General features: G+C 37.8%; 4 protein-coding genes across 4 annotated transcripts; 3 read left to right on the plus strand and 1 right to left on the minus strand.

The window, feature by feature from the left end:
• The first annotated feature begins 1,316 nt into the window (after positions 1-1,316).
• LOC110879417 lies at positions 1,317-2,752 on the plus strand. Its single transcript, XM_022127877.2, has 2 exons — positions 1,317-1,502; positions 1,587-2,752. The coding sequence occupies exons 1-2, from the start codon at positions 1,331-1,333 to the stop codon at positions 2,750-2,752; spliced, it is 1,338 nt and encodes a 445-aa protein (XP_021983569.1). The 5' UTR covers positions 1,317-1,330.
• A 2,202-nt stretch (positions 2,753-4,954) lies between these two features.
• LOC118480345 lies at positions 4,955-6,023 on the plus strand. The gene is made up of 2 exons (XM_035975147.1): positions 4,955-5,096; positions 5,183-6,023. The coding sequence occupies exon 2, from the start codon at positions 5,444-5,446 to the stop codon at positions 5,912-5,914; it is 471 nt and encodes a 156-aa protein (XP_035831040.1). The 5' UTR covers positions 4,955-5,096; positions 5,183-5,443; the 3' UTR covers positions 5,915-6,023.
• Positions 6,024-7,706: 1,683 nt separating this feature from the next.
• LOC110879409 (dirigent protein 21) lies at positions 7,707-8,577 on the minus strand. Its single transcript, XM_022127864.2, has one exon. The coding sequence runs from the start codon at positions 8,539-8,541 to the stop codon at positions 7,966-7,968; it is 576 nt and encodes a 191-aa protein (XP_021983556.1). The 5' UTR covers positions 8,542-8,577; the 3' UTR covers positions 7,707-7,965.
• Positions 8,578-10,318: 1,741 nt separating this feature from the next.
• Positions 10,319-11,494, plus strand: LOC118491528 (uncharacterized mitochondrial protein AtMg00810-like). The gene has a single exon (XM_035989379.1). The coding sequence runs from the start codon at positions 10,319-10,321 to the stop codon at positions 11,492-11,494; it is 1,176 nt and encodes a 391-aa protein (XP_035845272.1).
• Positions 11,495-18,607: the final 7,113 nt, after the last annotated feature.

Raw genomic sequence — 18,607 nt, forward strand, 5'->3', positions numbered from 1 at the left:
TCGTTATTGTCACCCGTCGATCAAAGAAAATTGGGGGAAGAACCGGGAGGGTATGGCTTGAATGTGATCGTGGTGGTGAGCACCAGAGTACAGCAACACTTAGAAAAGCTGGAAGCAAAAAAACCGGTTGCCCGTTTTACCTGCTAGCTGTTCGAAACCACCCGTATGAAACCTGGGAGATAAAAGACGGAACAATTGAACATAACCACGAACTTTGTGAGGACCTGTCGGCCCACGCGTTTGTGCGAAGGTTTACTCCAAGCGAAATGAAACTGATCGAGCAGCTGACAGCTCAAAACATGGAGCCGCGCAAAATATTTCAAACGATAAGGAAGCAGGACCCCGACAGGTTTCATGTTCAGAAAGACGTTCAAAACGTTGTAGCGAAGATTAGAGCCGAACAAAGACAAGGATTGACTCCCATGCAGTCACTAGAAAATGTGCTGATGAACAACGACTTTATTTACGAGACACGGGAAGAACCCGGAACAGAGATCGTAACAGAGATCTTCTTTCTTCATCAGGACTCGAGAGTCTTGTGGCGTGCATTCCCCCACGTCATGATGATCGATGCAACGTACAAGACAAACATATACAATATGCCCTTTATCCAGATTGTTGGTATGACGCCTACCAACAAATCGTTTATTATCGCGCATGCCGTTGTTAGTAAAGAACGGGGTGATAACTTTGTGTGGGTGCTTGAGAGGGTTAAGGCAATGTTGGATGAATGTATGGAGCCACGTGTGATTTTAACGGATAGAGACCTAGCCCTTATGGGCGCGTGTGCTAAAGTATTTCCAGACGCCTCCAGGCTTCTTTGCAGGTGGCACATACAACAGAATGTTATGAAGCACTGCAAGGGTGCCTTCACAGACGACGACTGGAAGAAATTTATGTCATTCTGGGGGACATTGATTGAGTCTCCATCCATACCCATCTACGACTACCACTTGCGCAACATGCGAAAGCGACTTGTGGAGTGCAAACGTTCTAGTAAGTTTTTCTAATAACATACGACTCACCTATGCAAATTTTATTAAATTATTTTTACTTTTTAGGAGTCTTCAAATACGTGTACGATAACTGGCTAAAAGACTATAAGGAGATGTTTGTCTTTGCGTGGACTGATAAGAGGCGCAACTTTGGTAATCGTACTACAAACAGAGTTGAGAGCCAACATGCCAACTTAAAGAGATACGTCGAAGATAGGAGCTCGCTGGACCGTATAGTTGGTTGTGTCCGGGATATAGTTGAGACACAGTTCGGTGAAATAAGGAAGACTTTTCGAGAAAGCATCGAAAAAACAATGAAACACCACAAACACCCGATGTTTCAACACCTACTTGGAAAAGTATCCCACAAAGCCCTTGACTTGTTGCATGGAGAGGCAATTAGGAGGCTAGATGTCTTGGAGCGCTTTAATTCATCATGTGGTTGCCAAATGTGGCACAGCTGTGGGTTGCCCTGTGCTTGTAGGATAGAAAAGTACATGCGTGAAGGTAATAATTGTTGAACGTACAACACTTGTGTGATATATTTCCTTTTTTCATTTTACTTAAACAATATTGTTTTTAACCGTGCAGAGCGTCCGATTCAACTCGAAGACATAGACGTCTTCTGGCGGAAACTTAACTTCCAAAGTTGTAAATTGATAGACGACTCACTTGACGTGGTCGAAGAGCTAGATGTTGTTAGACAACAATTACAGTCGCACCCCCCAGCTCAGCAAAAAAGCCTGCTTTCAAAGATTAAAGCGGTGTTGACTCCAACGAAATCTACCAAGAAACCACCGGTTGTCCAACAAAATACTCGTGGCCGACCAACAACAAAGCAGGTACAAGAAAGGTTGGACGAGGCCTCTCGTATAGACGAAGAATTGAGGAGAAGCTCCTTCGGTGATGCAAACACGTGCTTTGAAGGTTCACGACAAAGTAAGTACGATAAACCTCGCCACAGCTCGTACGTTCCGTCTCAGGCCTCACAACAGTCGGTTATAAGGTCCCAAAAACCCAAAGCGACCCTAAGCCGTTCAAAGAGTTCTAAGAAGAAAGAGACACGAGATGATCACGGTTTTCCTTTAATCATTGGGGACGAGTACGTGGGAATCATCGAACGGTTTAAGTCTGACATTCCGCCAGTGTTCCATCCGTACGTCTCGTGCATACGAGATGTGATGCCGGACGGTCATTGTGGGTTTCGGTCTGTGGCTGTGGGCTTAGGGATGGATCAGAGTTCATGGGGGCTTATTAGGAGGGACCTTGTCCAAGAAATGGATCAGAACGAATCGATCTGGTTCCCAATATTTGAAGCATGGGCTGATGGTTATTTTCACACACATCGTCAGGGCCTAATTTGGGATTCAGTGGCCGGTTGTGAGGAGAATCACTGGATGGACTTCCCCTTTGCAGGACTTCTTATTGCACAAACGTACGGTATCGGGGTGCACCTGTTAACGACAACCATGGGTGCGAGTTCCACTTACTTCCCAATACTAAGTCCTCCGGCTAATCAACAACCATTATTCATAACGCTTACACATGTTAACGAGAACCACTTCATACATGTTAAGCTGGAAGGGGATTATCCTATGCCACCAGCACACGGGCTATGGTTGACCCACCGAAGACCCCATACAGAACAATGGGAAGATATGTACTTGCCACGTCTAGAATGGTATACATCGATAATGAATCCTCGGCCAAGATCAAACCCCAGTCTTAATTACATAGATAGTTACACGGAAGAATGATTTTTGTAATTAATAGTATTTTATTGTAATTAATAGAATTTTATTTTAATTAATAGTATTTTATTGTAATTAATAGTATTTTATTTTAATTAATAGTATTTTATTGTAATTAATAGTATTTTTTTGTAATTAATACTATTTTTTTGTAATTAATAGTGTTTTTTTTGTAATTAATACTATTTTTTTGTAATTAATAGTATTTTTTTTGTTATTAATACTATTTTTTTTAATTTTCTACAAAAAATACAACTGTACGACTCGTACAGAACTAGACCCCTCGTATATAGTTGTACAAAAGACCATTTAGCCCCTGATATGCCCCCAATCTAGGCTTATTTCAGGGGCTAAAAAGTAATTTCACTTAAACCAGACGCCTCGTATAGTGCTATACTGAGCGTCTATCAGAGCGGGTTTTTGAAAATTCAAATTTTGAATATCTGAATTTCAAAATTTGAATTTTTTTAAAATGGACGCTTCGTATAGACCTGTACGAGGCGTCTATTTGAGCGGTAACAATTCTTTTCTTTTAAATTTGAATTTTGAAAATATTATTGGTTAATTACTATTTTACCCCTGTTTAGACCCCAGTATAGCCTTTTAGCAGGGGCTCAAAGGTAATTTCAAGCCTGTACGATTCGTACAGGTCTGTACGAGGAGTACAAATGAGGCGGTTACTTTATCACCTTTTTCTTTTTTTATTATTAAAATGTATTATTAAATGACCATTTTACCCCTGTGTAGCCCTCCGTATAGCCTTTTTTCAGGGGCAAAATGGTAATTAACCATTCCAGAAATATCTTTTTGGTTTGGTTAATTACCATTTTGCCCCTGAAAAAAGGCTATACGGAGGGCTAAACAGGGGCAAAATGGTCATTTAACAAAAAGAATAGACGCTTCGTATAGATCTATACGAGGCGTCTAGGCTTCGTATAACACAGGGGGGGCCTAGACGACACAGATCATACACCCACACAAAAAACACACACATACGCTGCTGCTTGATCTATACGCGTCGGACGTATTTTCAACCGTATTTTTGAAGAATCGAAGCATCACCGGTACGTATTTCATCCCCTAGTTAAGTATTTTTGTCTCGTTTATGCCTTTAGACCGTAGGTTTGCCCTGAATTTGAATTTTGTTGGGTTTTGGGGGTTTTAGTATGATGATGATGATGAACTTGTAGAACAGGACGCCGAGTATAGCCCTATACGAGGGCTATACGAGGGTCTGAATTTTTTTTTTTTATTATTGTTATTATTGTTTATTGTTATTATTATTATTATTAATTATTATTATTGTTATTATTTATTAATTATTATATTATTATTATTATTTATTAATTATTATTATTAAAAACATTATTATTATTTTTATTTATTATTTATTAATTATTATTATATTATTATTATATTGTTATTATATTATTATTATTAATATTATTATTGTTATTAAATATTATTATTATTATTATTTATTAATTATTATTATTAAAACATTATTATTATTATTAATATTATTATTGTTATTAAATATTATTATTATTATTATTATTATTTATTAATTATTATTATTAAAAACATTATTATTATTGTTATTTATTATTTATTAATTATTATTATATTATTATTATATTATTATTATATTATTATTATTATTTATTTATTTATTTATTTATTATTGTTTTATTTATTATTGTTTGTATACGTATACAGTATTTATTATGGAGGACGATCTGATACCGGGCGATGACATTCACATAGAGCCGGTTCAGCAGGGTCCACGACGGAGACAGCGACCGCCTGTGGATACGCTGCAGGGGCATCCATATATTGAGTTTCCCGACGGCACTGACGCCGCCCGTCATTGCCAGAAGCTTAGGAGGATGCACGTTGGATCGCATGCATCGATCGACTGGGATGCGATGGAGGAGATTGCTGAGACGCCGAGAGTGCGTCGGTTTATACCTATCGATTCGCCGTGGCATCGTCTTTTTGATTTGGCGCACATGCCGACCTACAGGGAGCTGCTGGTCGAGTTCCTTTCGTCATTCACATTTCACCCTCCTGGGGAGCCAGTGCCGCTTCCGTACCCAGGTGCTCCCCATCCGCCTGAGGTTTCTTTCAGGCTTGCTGGCGTTATGCGTTCGATGACGCTAGCACAGTTTGCGGTGCATTGTGGTTTATACATGCAGGAGGAGATCGAGATTGAGATTTACACAGCGGGGCTAGTGGTGGTTGAAAAACCCACTCTTGTAGGGTTTTGGCAGGTGATTGCGGGGCCGGATCATTGGGAGCACGAAAAGTCGAAGGGGAGGGTGTCGTTTGTTAGGGACCCACTATACAGGTATGTACGTTTATTATTGCAATTATTGTGATTATATGCACTGTTTATTAATCTCTGTTTTTGTATTTCGCTAACACTATCTGCAGGTATCTGCACCATTTGCTCGCCACTTCTATTTCAGCGCGCGGCTACAGCCGTGAGTGGTGTACGACCACAGATCTTTTTTTCCTTTACTGTTTGTTGTATAGGAGGCCGTGCGCGCTAGCACACGGTCTAGCCCAGTACTTCGCCTCCGGCCATCACCGGCAGGAGCGCGGATTTTTGTATGGCGGGGCGTACGTGACCGCATTGCCCGTTCATTGGGCCTCGTACCACACCAGGACCCACATCTACGGACGCCGGCCATCATGCCGACGCGGATGGGTATGCAGTCGCTATGGGGGATGAGGGTTATCAGGAGGTTCCCCATTGGCATGCGGTTTAAAAACCGCGAAGGGGGCGTATGGACAGAGCAGGCCTTACCAGAGCATTTCGAGCCCGTTCATCCTCCTGCAGATCCTGCTGATGTAGTGCCCGTGGAGGACCCTCCGGAGGATCTAGACGGTGCAGCGGAGCCACAGCCACCGCCACCTGCCGGGGCACCTCAGTTTCCACGTCACGTTATTCGAGGTCGTGCCCCAGGAGCTGCGCTACATCCGGATGTACGAGCCAGGCTTGACAGGCTCGACGATTTGGTAGGTTGGCTGGTACGGGCGGAGCAGGATAGACGAGAGAGAGAGGGATTACCCCCGATACCGCTTCCACCGGTTCGAGCACCACATCAGGAGCACCAGCCGCAGCAGCAGCATCAGGATTCAAATTCGGATTTGGATGCATAGACCTGTTGTTGTTTTTATTGTTATTATGGATGTACAAACTTATCTTATATATTTTTGTTATGGATGTAAACAGTTATCTTATATATGTCATATTTATGTTTGTTTTCAGTTATTCGGTTACTTAATGATTGTTGTCTTAAATTTAGGTAATACGGAAACAATATAACCCCCTGAATATAATACGGATACAATATTTGAAAGAAATAAAATTTTAATCGAAAGAATAATATTTAAAAAAGTAAAATGTTAAAAACAATATAATATTTAATCAATATAATATATTTAAAGAGCCGATTTTTAAAATAGTTGATTTAATTGATATAAAACAAAAACTTTTTTAAACTTTTTATAGTGTAAAAAACAAAAAAAAAACAAAACTTTTTTAAAAACCAAAAAAGAACGATTTTTAAAGGCAAATAGTTAATTTTTAAAAAACAAAAACTTTTTATAGTGTAAAAAAGAAAAAAAAAACTTTTTTTAAAACCAAAAAAAATTTCAACAAAAAAACACATCTTCAAAAACTATCCAAAAAACCATACCCAAACCCACCAAAACACCCCTCATTTCAGCCAAAAAAAAAACCAAACATGGACGCCTCGTATAGCCCTATACCCTGCGTATAGGGTTCCTTAAACAACGTGCCTGACACCCTCTGAGACCCCATCGAATTCAGTGCATGTACGCCTCGTATAGAGCTATACGAGGCGTCTAGGTTTGAAAAAGTGTGAAAATAGGCGCAGGCGGTGTCCGGATAGTCCCAGCCTTTTTAAATAACTTTCTTTGCAAAGACATCTTAGTCTATAATTTTGTTATTTCCCTCGATGGAATTAGAAACCTGCTGCTATATTTTTTTTTCTTAAAGTTGAGGCTACTGTCTAGATTGTATCATTGATCAGCCAATATACATGCCTACTGAATTTGGGAAGGCATATATTAAATCATTCAAGCATGAATGAATCATTAAATTTGAGAAGGAATTTAACAGAATCTACATGGTTATGAATTCTTGTAGTCCCAGGAACTCCAGTAGCTCCTGTAAACCTAATCTCCATTGGATTCGGATTCCTATATTGACTTTTAGTATAGACAGTTTGTGAGGATCAATCTAAACCATGTAAAGCGATAACTAGGTCTATTAACTTTAAAATAAGACCCTCTCTTATGGAATAACGCCTCCACCAACATGGAAGCTTTTCTAGAATGAAAGACCTTCGAATTGTTGTTGGAGAACCACAATTGCGTATGTTGAGGTTGACTCCAACAATTAGGTTTTAGAGTTTTGTTTATAAAAGTGTGGACTTGTTAAAAAAAGGGTAAATTAAATAAATTAACAGAATGACTAAATTACCCCTCTATCAACTTAATATTATTAGACTATTAGTCATTTTGGATTTTAGCAATTTACTCTTCTATAAATGATATTCATTATTATGTAAACAGATATCTTGCATATTATAGAGTTACAAAAATAATAGGCTTGTTTATCTTGCTAGCCTAAGCAAGCTTGAGCCTTGAGGTCAAACTCCTTTATACTTGAACCTTACAACTTTAAACTCAAAGATACAAAAACAGAAACAATTAATAATTACCAAACTAAAAACTAAATATTCACCCTGAAACAATATTTATACTGGAACCAAACAACTTTCAAAATAAACACCAAACAAATAGATAACTCAAAATGATGAAAACCAACGAAAAAAAAAAAAAAAAAGATATTCGAAATCAAGTATCCAAATACTCCCCGCATCATATCAATTATTCGCCCAAATTCCGGCTTGAGCTCGTCAGCTCGATTCGAATTTTTACTCATCCATTCTTGAGTAGCTCGGAGCTGCTCAGCTCGTTTACACCCCTAGCTATTTACAAGTGATTGCGTAATTGTTTCTTTAGATGATATATGTAATACAAAAAATAAATACAAATGGTGTGATACATAAATAATACATGAAATAAGAAAATGATATATGCATCAAACTGCATCTATCCTTATATGCGACATAAACAAAAACGGACTTAATGAATTGGTTTTAGAATTTGTGTTGTTGCAATCAATAATGCAGGACATAAACATCGTACTCAACAACGGCATCACCAGTGCTAAGATTGAAAAAATGAGTCTTTGCAAGCGCATATCCACGAGCAAATCGAAAAAGCCCACTTCCACCAACGATCGACATCTCTCTCACCTTTGAGAACACCGAATTTGACCCTAATATACTCAAAGTGCTACCATTGTACTTTCCTTCACTAAAAACATAATTCAAAGTCATTAGCAATCGTGCCTCGGTTAAACCAGCAGATGCATATATCCCTTGGGCTCTTCCGACAATCTTGGAGGTCGGTTCAGGACCCATTGTCAACGGATCGTCGATCACGGCCATTGCACCAAAGAAGGTACTAGAGGTGTTGGTCATGGGGGCCTCAGCCACCCGGACTGCGGTGGGGTGGTCACCACTAACTATGTCGTGGAAATAGAAGTGGAGGTGGGTTAGCTTTTCTTTCTTGAAACCAAGTGATTTTGGTGACAATTTATTTGCAAATTTATGGGATTGTGCTTGAAGAAGAGATGAGAATATGAGAAGAGTGAAAATGATATTTCTGCATTTGGGGATAGTTTGGGCCATGGTGGAGATGAGAGTTGGAGACTAATTGAGAGGGTTTGGAATGGTGTTATGGTGGTGGTGTGTGGTCTTATTTATATATACAAAAGCAAGGAGCTATAAAATATTAGCCATTTCACGATTTTCAAAATTAACCATCTTTTTCAACAATCTTCTTTATATTCATCTTCGTTTTTGTTTTTTTTTTTTTTAATTAGTGATGTTGAGTATATATATGGAGAAAAAAATTAAATAAAACAAATGGCTCATAAAAGACCAAAAAACAAAATACCAATGCTTTTATGCTCCCCTAATGATGTGACCAATTTGCTTCCAAGTACATGATAGTTTAGATATATAACTAGGTATCAGGAAATAACATAACTCTTGGAGCAATATTCTCCCACATCATTAATTCTTTAAAGTGTAATTATGTAGTCAATTGTATCCATAATTGTATCCATGTATAGAGGAGTAATTCTCTCCTCATTAGTTGTCTTCAATTTTGTATTTAAAGGCATGTAAAGAATGAAATAATTAAGTTGAACCATTGTGATTTCATATGGTAGTAGCGTAAAACATTCAAGATCCTTTCTTTCTAGCACATCTCCTTCTTCTTTCTTTTCTTTTCGGTCGCATCCCCTCCATCTCCATGGCTGCCGACCCTACCTCTATTCCTCTCCATTCTCTTAGCCACCTCATCAACATCAAATTAACCTCCACAAATTATCTCACATGGGAGAAACAAATTACTATACTCCGGTCATCTCTTACCTCAAACTTATCGGACATGTCACCGGCACCACCCGATCTCCACCCGAAACAATCATTGCCGATAACAAATATGTGGCCAATCCCGACTTCCTTGCTTGGCAAATAGCCGATCAAAAAGTCCTCCTCCTCATCAACTCTACCCTAACCGAAGAAGCCATGGCCGAAACTATTGGTCATACCACGGCCAAAGCCGTTTGGAAAGCCCTAGCCGATGCCTACAGCCGCTCCTCTATTGAACGAATCCACAATCTCAAAGACTCCCTTTGAACCCTTCAAAAAGGAACATCTTCGGTTTCGAAATTTGGTCGAAAATTCAAGGCTTTAGCCGACCAACTTGCGGCTATAAGGCATCCTATAAGTGATGAGGACAAACGCCATTGGTTCCATTGCGGACTAGGCGTTTCTTTTGAAAACTTTTCCACTTGTCAACGAACCATTCACCCGACCCCATCATTTCGTGATCTCTTGGCTAACGCCGAGAATCAAGAGATGTTTGTTCAATAATTACATGGTTCTCAACCCCCCCAAGCCGCCTTCTACGCCCACCCGAACAAAACTTCTCACACCTGTCCTTCTTCATCTCGTGGAAGAGGCCGCTCTTCTTCCTCTTGCGGCCGTATTCCTTCCTACACCAAAAGACCTCCCCATTGCCAACTTTGTCGCCAAACCGGTCATTATGCGAGTACTTATCCTCAACTCGCCTCTTTTGCCCAAAAATCGGTTCCTCTTGATGCCAATCTCCCTGAGGCTTTTCATGCCCAGTGTAACATAGCCTCCAACTCTCCTGATTGGACCACAGACTCAGGTGCTACAACACATATGTTACCATCATCGCTACAAAGCACGACTTGTGGCTCAAGGATTCACTCAAATACCGGGGCTTGATTTCTCTCATACCTTTAGTCCTATTGCCAAATCTTCTACCATCTGGGTTGTTCTCAGTCTCGCTACCATCCACAAATGGACTCTCCGTCAATTAGACGTCAATAATGCCTTTCTAAATGGTTACCTCATCGAAACCATTTTCATGGAACAACCTCCGGGTTTTGAAGATTCTCACCGACCCAACTATGTATGTAAACTCAACCGTGCACTATATAGTTTAAAACAAGCACCACGTGCTTGGTTCCACCGATTAAGCTCCTTTCTTCTTAATCGTGGGTTTCAAAACAGTCGAGCCGATACATCTTTATTCGTTTACAATCACCAAGGTATTTTAATTTATCTCCTAGTTTATGTTGACAACATCATTATTACCGGGAATAATAATAAAAATTTCATTAACAACTTCACATCATGCCGAAACAAGGAATTTAAAATTAAGGACCTTGGCTCGCTTAATTTCTTTCTCGGCCTCGAAGTTCATCACACAAAAGCGGGTCTTTTTCTAAATCAATCCAAATACGCTCATGACATCCTCACCCGAGCCGGTTTACTTGACTCCAAACCAATTGCCACTCCTCTACCATCCAAAGATGTTTTCACCGCCCAAGGCCAACCGTTTCATGATCCCACTCTTTATCGCTCCCTTGTAGGTGCTCTTCAATATCTGACCATCACCCGTCCTGATCTCTCCTATGCTGTCAACCAAGCTAGCCAATTGCTTCAAAATCCTACAACCAATCATTTCCAGCTAGTAAAAAGGATTCTTCGTTATGTTAAGGGCACTTTAGCACATGGTTTAACATTTGATCGTCCACCTAACACTACTTTATTAGGTTTTTCATATGCAGATTGGGCTCGATGTATCGACACAAGAAGATCCACATACGACTATTGTATCTATTTAGGAGGGAACTTAGTCTCTTGGAGCGCTAAAAAGCAACCAACGGTGTCAAGATCCAGTTGTGAGTCAGAATATCGAGCAATGGCAAACATGACAGCAAAAATTATTTGGTTAACTAACCTTCTTCGGGAACTTCATGCTCTTCCACCAGGTCGACCGACACTATTATGTGACAACAAGAGTGCTTTATTCTTAAGTCAAAAGCCTATATCACACAAAAGAGCCAAGCATATTGACATCGATTATCATTTCGTTCATGAATTGGTAACCGCCGGGAAGCTTCATACTAAATTCATCTCAACAGATAAACAAGTCGTAGACATTTTCACCAAGAGTTTACCAAAACCGTTATTTGAAAAATTTCGAACAACGCTTCGTCTTGGACCACCACCAACTTGCATTGACGGGGGGTATTAGAAAATAACTTAAAGTGTAATTATGTAGTGAATTGTATCCATGTATAGAGGAGTAATTCTCTCCTCATTAGTTGTCTTAAATTTTGTATTTAAAGGCATGTAAAGAATGAAATAATTAAGTTGAACCATGGTGATTTCATACTAGGCATGGAGTTTTAGTGGTGGTATCATGGTGTTTGTCGTCATATGAGATTAAGATTTCTATCGGACAAAAAGTGTAGATTTAAAACTAGGATTAGTTAGTTTATGAGATTGACGTTCTAAAACAATCAAATACATAATCGATTTTAAGTAAATAGTTTTGAGAATTGCATAATACACTTGTAAGTTATAGTATTTCACTGATATAATGGAATTTTGTACATAGTTTTTAAAAAAACGTAAAACATAATTATTGTATATAAATTGTTTCTTATTTTTGTAAAATTTTATTATATTTTTCAATTTCGAGTGGAACACCTCAAATCCCTTAGAGCATTCACATCCATTCCACTAAATTGTGTGAGTCGGGTTTTTATAATATGAAAAGTATAAAATGTGGTTGTGAGTAGAGGAGAGAGAAAATGTTACTGTTCATCTGTATACTTGAAAAGACACTGTTCACCCCCTATAATTTTTTAATATATTTTGAAAGTGGTTGTGAGTGAAGGAGAGAGAAAAGATAATGATAAAGGTATAAAAATATATTATTTAATTGAAAAGGAGAGAGAAAATGTAATGTATTTTAGTGTAATTTAGGGTGAAAAAAATGATGGAATGGATGTGAATGCTGTTAGGCCTTAGTGATGGTAATAATTTTTAAAATCAACTTAAACACACGGTGGAATATTAGCATCCATACTCCTGAACTCAATTATATGATGGTAGAAATCACCACTTAGAGTCTTAGACTCTTTCATGTTTATTTATCTTTGTGAGACAGGTTGTTAAAAACTCTTATCACTTAAAACACATGATATTCGTGTAATCCACTCATGCCTAATCCCGAGTTATATATTTACTAACAATAATTGTTATTTCTACTTTTACACTTACATACAACATACTAAACTTAGGTGGTGTTTGTTTTTTCAAATGTAAAAGGTCTACGGACCACATCTGTAAATGTACAAGAAGAGATTGACCAAATGTCTGCAGAGTGTAATAAAAAGAGTGTTTGATTATCTCACCTCTTTTTTAAAACCCCACATATATCTGCAAACAAATCTTTCACAACCACATCTCCAATAACAATATCCCCAGATTTTAAATCGAAAAAAAATATACTAAAATCAAACTAAACCCTAATTGATACAATGTCCTTTTATCAATCAAATTCAATAACGAATTATATTAAGCTCGCAAATTGATGAAAGAACCATGACAAACTAATCAATTATAATACGATTAACTGATCATAAAGTTGTAAAAATATGAAATTAACAAGACAATTTACACGAATCATCTGTTGAGATCGATGGAGACGGCGACGTACGACGGAGGTTGAAAATGTGGAGAAGATGAGTGCAGAAGTCTGCAATTGTTCGATGTTGTTGCAATTTGAGAAGAAGCCAGGTGTTGTTCATCCCGTCTGATCGTTGATTGAGATGAGAGCAAGCCATTTGGGATGTGTTGTGGAGGTGTCTGTTTTGAGATTAGGAGGAGATGGGTGGAGAGAGGGTTGGAAGAGGTGAGAAGACATTGGACCATGTCTGTGTGGGGAAGAGGACGCTCAGAGGTTTGAAGACATTTTTTAATGAAATGTCTTTTAAAAAACAAACGGCCTGCAGAGCTAAACGTCTGCGCGTGATCTGCGCAGCGCAGACATAAGAGGTTAGAAGAGGTTTTTCTGAAAAAACAAACACCCCTTAGATATAATCAAGTGCAATTGTGCAAGGTTACGTGATATGTAACAGTTTTCGTTAAAAACAATATTTAACTCGGGATTAGGCGTAACGGGATTACCGAAACAATCATGTGTTTAAGTGATAAGAGTTTATACCAACTTGTCTCACTTTTTTTGAACGGCCAACGAATCCTTCAAAATAGGCTACTGGCGAAATTTATCACATCAGGATACACTCGTCTCCGAACAGGGGACAACCCTCACTTAGGGCCGAAGCCCGTGAACACTCGCCCGAAGGCACGACAGTGCAGTGAGGTAAAACCTGCTCAGTTCAAGGATCGAATTACCGATCGCCATCTACTTGTCTAGTCTCCCATCATCTGCAGGTGCCGCCAAAACTAATGACGGGGGTAGGAATCTCACTTGAAATATCAGGTCTCTCTCTTACCACTCCACCTCCAGCTCATTGTTTACCTGTCTCACTTTAGTTTTGATATTAGCGTATTATTGTTTTCTCCGAAGTTTTTGGTTTTGTACCACTCGTGGCATACTTTCCACATTTCCGGGATCCGTTTACATTTGGAAATTAGACGGGTCCCACCATTGACTTTGAAAGTTATGTCTGGCAGATGCTATTGGAGAAGAAGAAGAGGTGGAAGAGTGTCTTGCCTTTAAGTTGTCAGACAGGATAGAAAGACTTTTTATATTAAATTCCTTTTAGTTGGAAGAAATTATTAATAAACTAATTTTAGAATTATTTAACGAGTTCCAACTTTTTGCCAATTTAGAAAACTGATTGTATATACAAAGAACTATACATTTACATAAAAGGTAAGAGATACAATCGAAATAGAAGAATATATACAAAGAACTATACTATTTAGGGTTGTTCAAAAAGTTTCCAACTCATTTGAAGTTCGTTCGAAAGAAGACGAAAAAGCTTTGCTTGAAATCAGCTCAGTTCTAAACGAGCCGAGCTAGCTGTCCGTTTTTAGAATTTGCCTTGAATTACTATTCTATTAGCCTAAATATAGTTATCATATTGAACTATTATATTATTGCTGAAATACAGATTATCAAGGATTTAAAGAAGATATAATAACTATATATAGTTCAATATAACATGAGTTTTTTATGTTTTTCTTTTTTTTTTTAACGTTCAACGAATACTATAAAAGCTCGGTCATAGAGGTAAATCTATTGATGAAAGACCACCCACGCTCTACATACGCAGACAACGTTATTGACTAGGCCTGCCCACCATTACAGGGACAACCCACCGCCCGGAAGCCCACTGTGGTAAAACCCCTGACCCACCTAAAACAAATTGCGAGCAAATTGCACTAAGTGAGACTTCAACCCATGACCTTCACATTGGAAAGTCATAGGGTTACCTCCTTAGAAACTAATTCATTTAGGACTCATTGGCTTTGATGTCTTTCTTTCCATATTAAAAGTGTAAATTATCTTGATTTACAATGTAATCATGTCACCAAATTTTTATCCATTCTGGAATGAAGTTATCAAGATTTAAAATGATTAAATTCTAAATCATAGGTGGATAATATTATTCAGACAAAACCCAACCTCATTTCACTCAACCAGAGTTATAATCATCGCCTACAAAACAATCATTTATTATAATCAAAACAATAAAAAAAAAAAAAAAAAAACACTTTTCACACGTACACTTCTTATCTCTAGCATACGAAATTATGGTTCTCCTAGATGACTCAATTCAATATATGTAAACCGTGTGAATTGTCTTGTCGTAGAATTCAATCTTTAATAAGGCTAGGTTTTTTCACAATCACCGCGTTGCGGCGAACTTATTTTGTTATTTAGTCTGTGTTTACATGTGTTTTGAAATTACTACGAGGGCGTTGCGCACGAAACCGATGACAAGAATATAAAGAAGATATAGAAAACCACACTAAAAGATAACCGAAAGAAAATCAACCAAAAAATTTTTATGGTAATGATTTTGTTCGTATGAAACCCGTGGTCAGAGATAAGCAAATGGTACTGGGTACCGATACTAAACTTCCCGAGCCGAAAGATCTTAAGTACAAATTCGGTACCGACTTTTAGCGCCTACCGGTTTTTACCTTCATATACCGGTACCGTAACCGGTATTTTCGGTATCGATATCGGTTGGCACCGAGCTTATCCATACCCCTGAAACTGAAAAAAAGAAATCATTAAAAGTTGAAGAATATCAACAAAAAAAAGTTGCATGATACCGTTGTTGTTCGTACGGTACCTATGATCAGAGATGAGCAAATGGTACCGGGTAGAAGTACCGAATTTCCCGAACTAAAAAATTTTCAAAATCATTTCGGTACTGACTTTTGGGGTTTTCTGTACAAGGTTGGTGCCGGTTTTTACCTTCGTGTATGCAGTGTTTTAAAAACCGGTTTTTAGATCAAACCGGATTAGGCTAAAAAATGGTTCAACCGGTTGAACCAGGTTGTACCGAGCGGTTCAACTGGGTTGACTAGCTAACTCTATAATTTCATAAATTACAACATCAACTCAAAAGTTAATCCAAAAATGAATGATTACGTATTAAAAGATGATCCAAAAGTAAATCCATAATAAAAAATAATCCAAAAGATAATCGAAAATCATTCAATTTTTCAACAAGCTCTTTTAAATGAAAGTGTACGATATGTTTAAGCCATTTGAGTGTTGAATACATCAACTATTTTCGTTTCATACAATATTAAATAAGAACTTTTACTTACGAATAATCATAATATATAAAAATTACATAAGATAAGTAACATATATAGTGAAAATAAGTATCAACTCAAACTAAAATAGCCCTGTGCCAGTACCGGTATTACGTTTCAAACCGGTATACCGGATTTTACCGCCGGTACAAACCTTATGCCGTTTCACTTATTTACCGGGGTGTTTCGTACCGGATTTACATCTGGAAACGGTAATACCGGTATAACCGGCCGGTATTTACCGGTTTTTAAAACATTGCGTGTATGTACCAGGCTGGTGCCGGTTTTTACCTTCATGTACCGATAACGAACCGGACCATACATGTATTTTCGATACAAGTACCGATTGACACAAAGCTTATTCAATTTAAAAAGTAAGAAAATAATTATTATTATTATTATAATATCAAAATAATAAAAGTATTAAAAATCTACATATATAACTATAATATTAAAAAAAAGGGTAAATTACTATTTTCGTCCTTTATGTTTGTATCAAGTTGCAACGGATACCCTTTAACTTTAATAATTACAGTCACAGTCCTTTATTTAGAAAACTTAGTACATCTTTCGTCCTTTAACACTAACCAGGTTAAAATTTTAAGTTAAATTTAATCATATGACTTGACATGAGGGTAGATCGGTAATTTTACTTGTTTATTTAAAATATATTATAAATATACCTAAACCCTATCTCTCTCTCCCTCTTTCTCTCAATCCAACCAGACCCTAGATCATTCTTCATCCTCTTCACCTTCAGTCTGCCTCTGCCGTCATGTATCTTCCACACCATCCGTCGTTCACCTTCAGTCTAACTTCATCAACTCATCTAAACAGTAGATTCAATTTCACCTAAAGGAAGTGATGTCGGTGACATGACAGATCTATTCCGGCGTTCGTGATGCCGAAGAAGAACACAACGAGATTAAAGGCGGTTGTGGCGGTGGGGGTTGGTTGCATACGGCGGCCGGTGGTGCTGGGGGTTGGTTGCATACGGCAACTCCAGTTTAGATTGCAGGACCTACGATATCTTGGATCTTATATGCAACAGTTATTTGAAAAAAAAGTTTTGATGTTTAAAAACTTATATAAAAAGTATTGATGTACTCATATACTATAATTCTACAGTGTGTTTCTATCCTTCTTTGTCAAGGGTTGTGAAAATTGAAAACTAGGAAGAAAGCAGGGAAAAAAAAACCCTCCTTACTGTGAAGCCAAACATGAGCTATTTGAACTTGAAATTCACAAAATGTGCACAAAAATTAAATCTTGCTGTCATATATTTAACATTTTCTTTGAAACAGATGCATTTGGGGACAAAGGCAAGGCAAGCAGCAGGTGATGATGAATATGTGGTGATGAATATGGTGGGGTTAGATTTGGTGGTGGTGGCTAGATTTAGTGGTGGTGGTGTTTGGAGAGAGAGAACTAAGATTGAGATTGAGATTGAGATTGAGAGATTAGGGGTTGTTTATTTGTTTGAGGGTAAATTACATTTTTGGTCCTTTATATAAGTAAAATTACTAATATACCCTCATGTGAAAGTCACATGACTAGATTTAACTGAAAATTTTAACTTTGTTACTGTTAAAGGACGAAAACTGTAATGAGTTTTCCAAATAAAGGACTGCGACTGTAATTATTAAAGTTAAAGGGTATCCGTTGCAACTTGATACAACCCAAAACAAAACAAAGTTACTGTTCAAAACGTTGAAAATTTAATATAAGGATAATTTGTAGATTTATACACATGAATTAGATGATGAGAGATAGAATCAATTGTCCATAAAAACCGCAATAAAAGCATCTTGAACGCCCGAGCCAAAATTAGAGTGATGATCAGTGGCGGTTCATGAGGCCAAAATTAGATCATGTCAAAAAGGAATAGATCAAAATAACTTAAAAACCGCAATAAAGGCATCTAGAACGCCTAGGGGTGTTCACGATCCGATCCGATCCGATCGAGGGTCTGCTCATGCTCGGATTGAATTACAACCGATCCGATCCGAGCGGATCAAATTTGTAAAACCGATCGCAAAAGTGATGCTCATGCTCGGATTGAATTATAACCGATCCGATCCGAGCGGATCAAATTTGTAAAACCGATCGCAAAGTGATGCTTATGCTCTGATTAGGGAGAATAGAGAGCGGCGATTGAATATACGACTGATTAGGTAATTATCTTTTAGGAATAGATTTAGGGTTAGATACTAGATTTATATATTAAATATTACCCATGGCATGACCATTAGGCCTAGTGGTATCTTGGTGGTGGGATAAGGCTTATGACCATTAGGTCATGGGTTCGATTCCCACAAAGGGGGTTTTTCCCAGATTGGTGTATAGACATTATATTGCCTAGTGGAGATAGATATGATTTGGTGGTTCTGTTGGTGGCACGATGATACTCCAGTGGTCCGTCAGTGATCCAAATTTGCCGTTCAAAAAAAAAAGGATTATAAAGTTGTTCAAAAAAAAATATATTAAATATTAAGTTGGGTTGGGTTGAATGTTATTTGGGCTTTTAGTTTTTTTGGGCTATTTATTTTTTTGG

Source organism: Helianthus annuus, chromosome 1 (assembly GCF_002127325.2).
Source record: "Helianthus annuus cultivar XRQ/B chromosome 1, HanXRQr2.0-SUNRISE, whole genome shotgun sequence".
NCBI classification, from domain to species: Eukaryota; Viridiplantae; Streptophyta; class Magnoliopsida; order Asterales; family Asteraceae; genus Helianthus; species Helianthus annuus.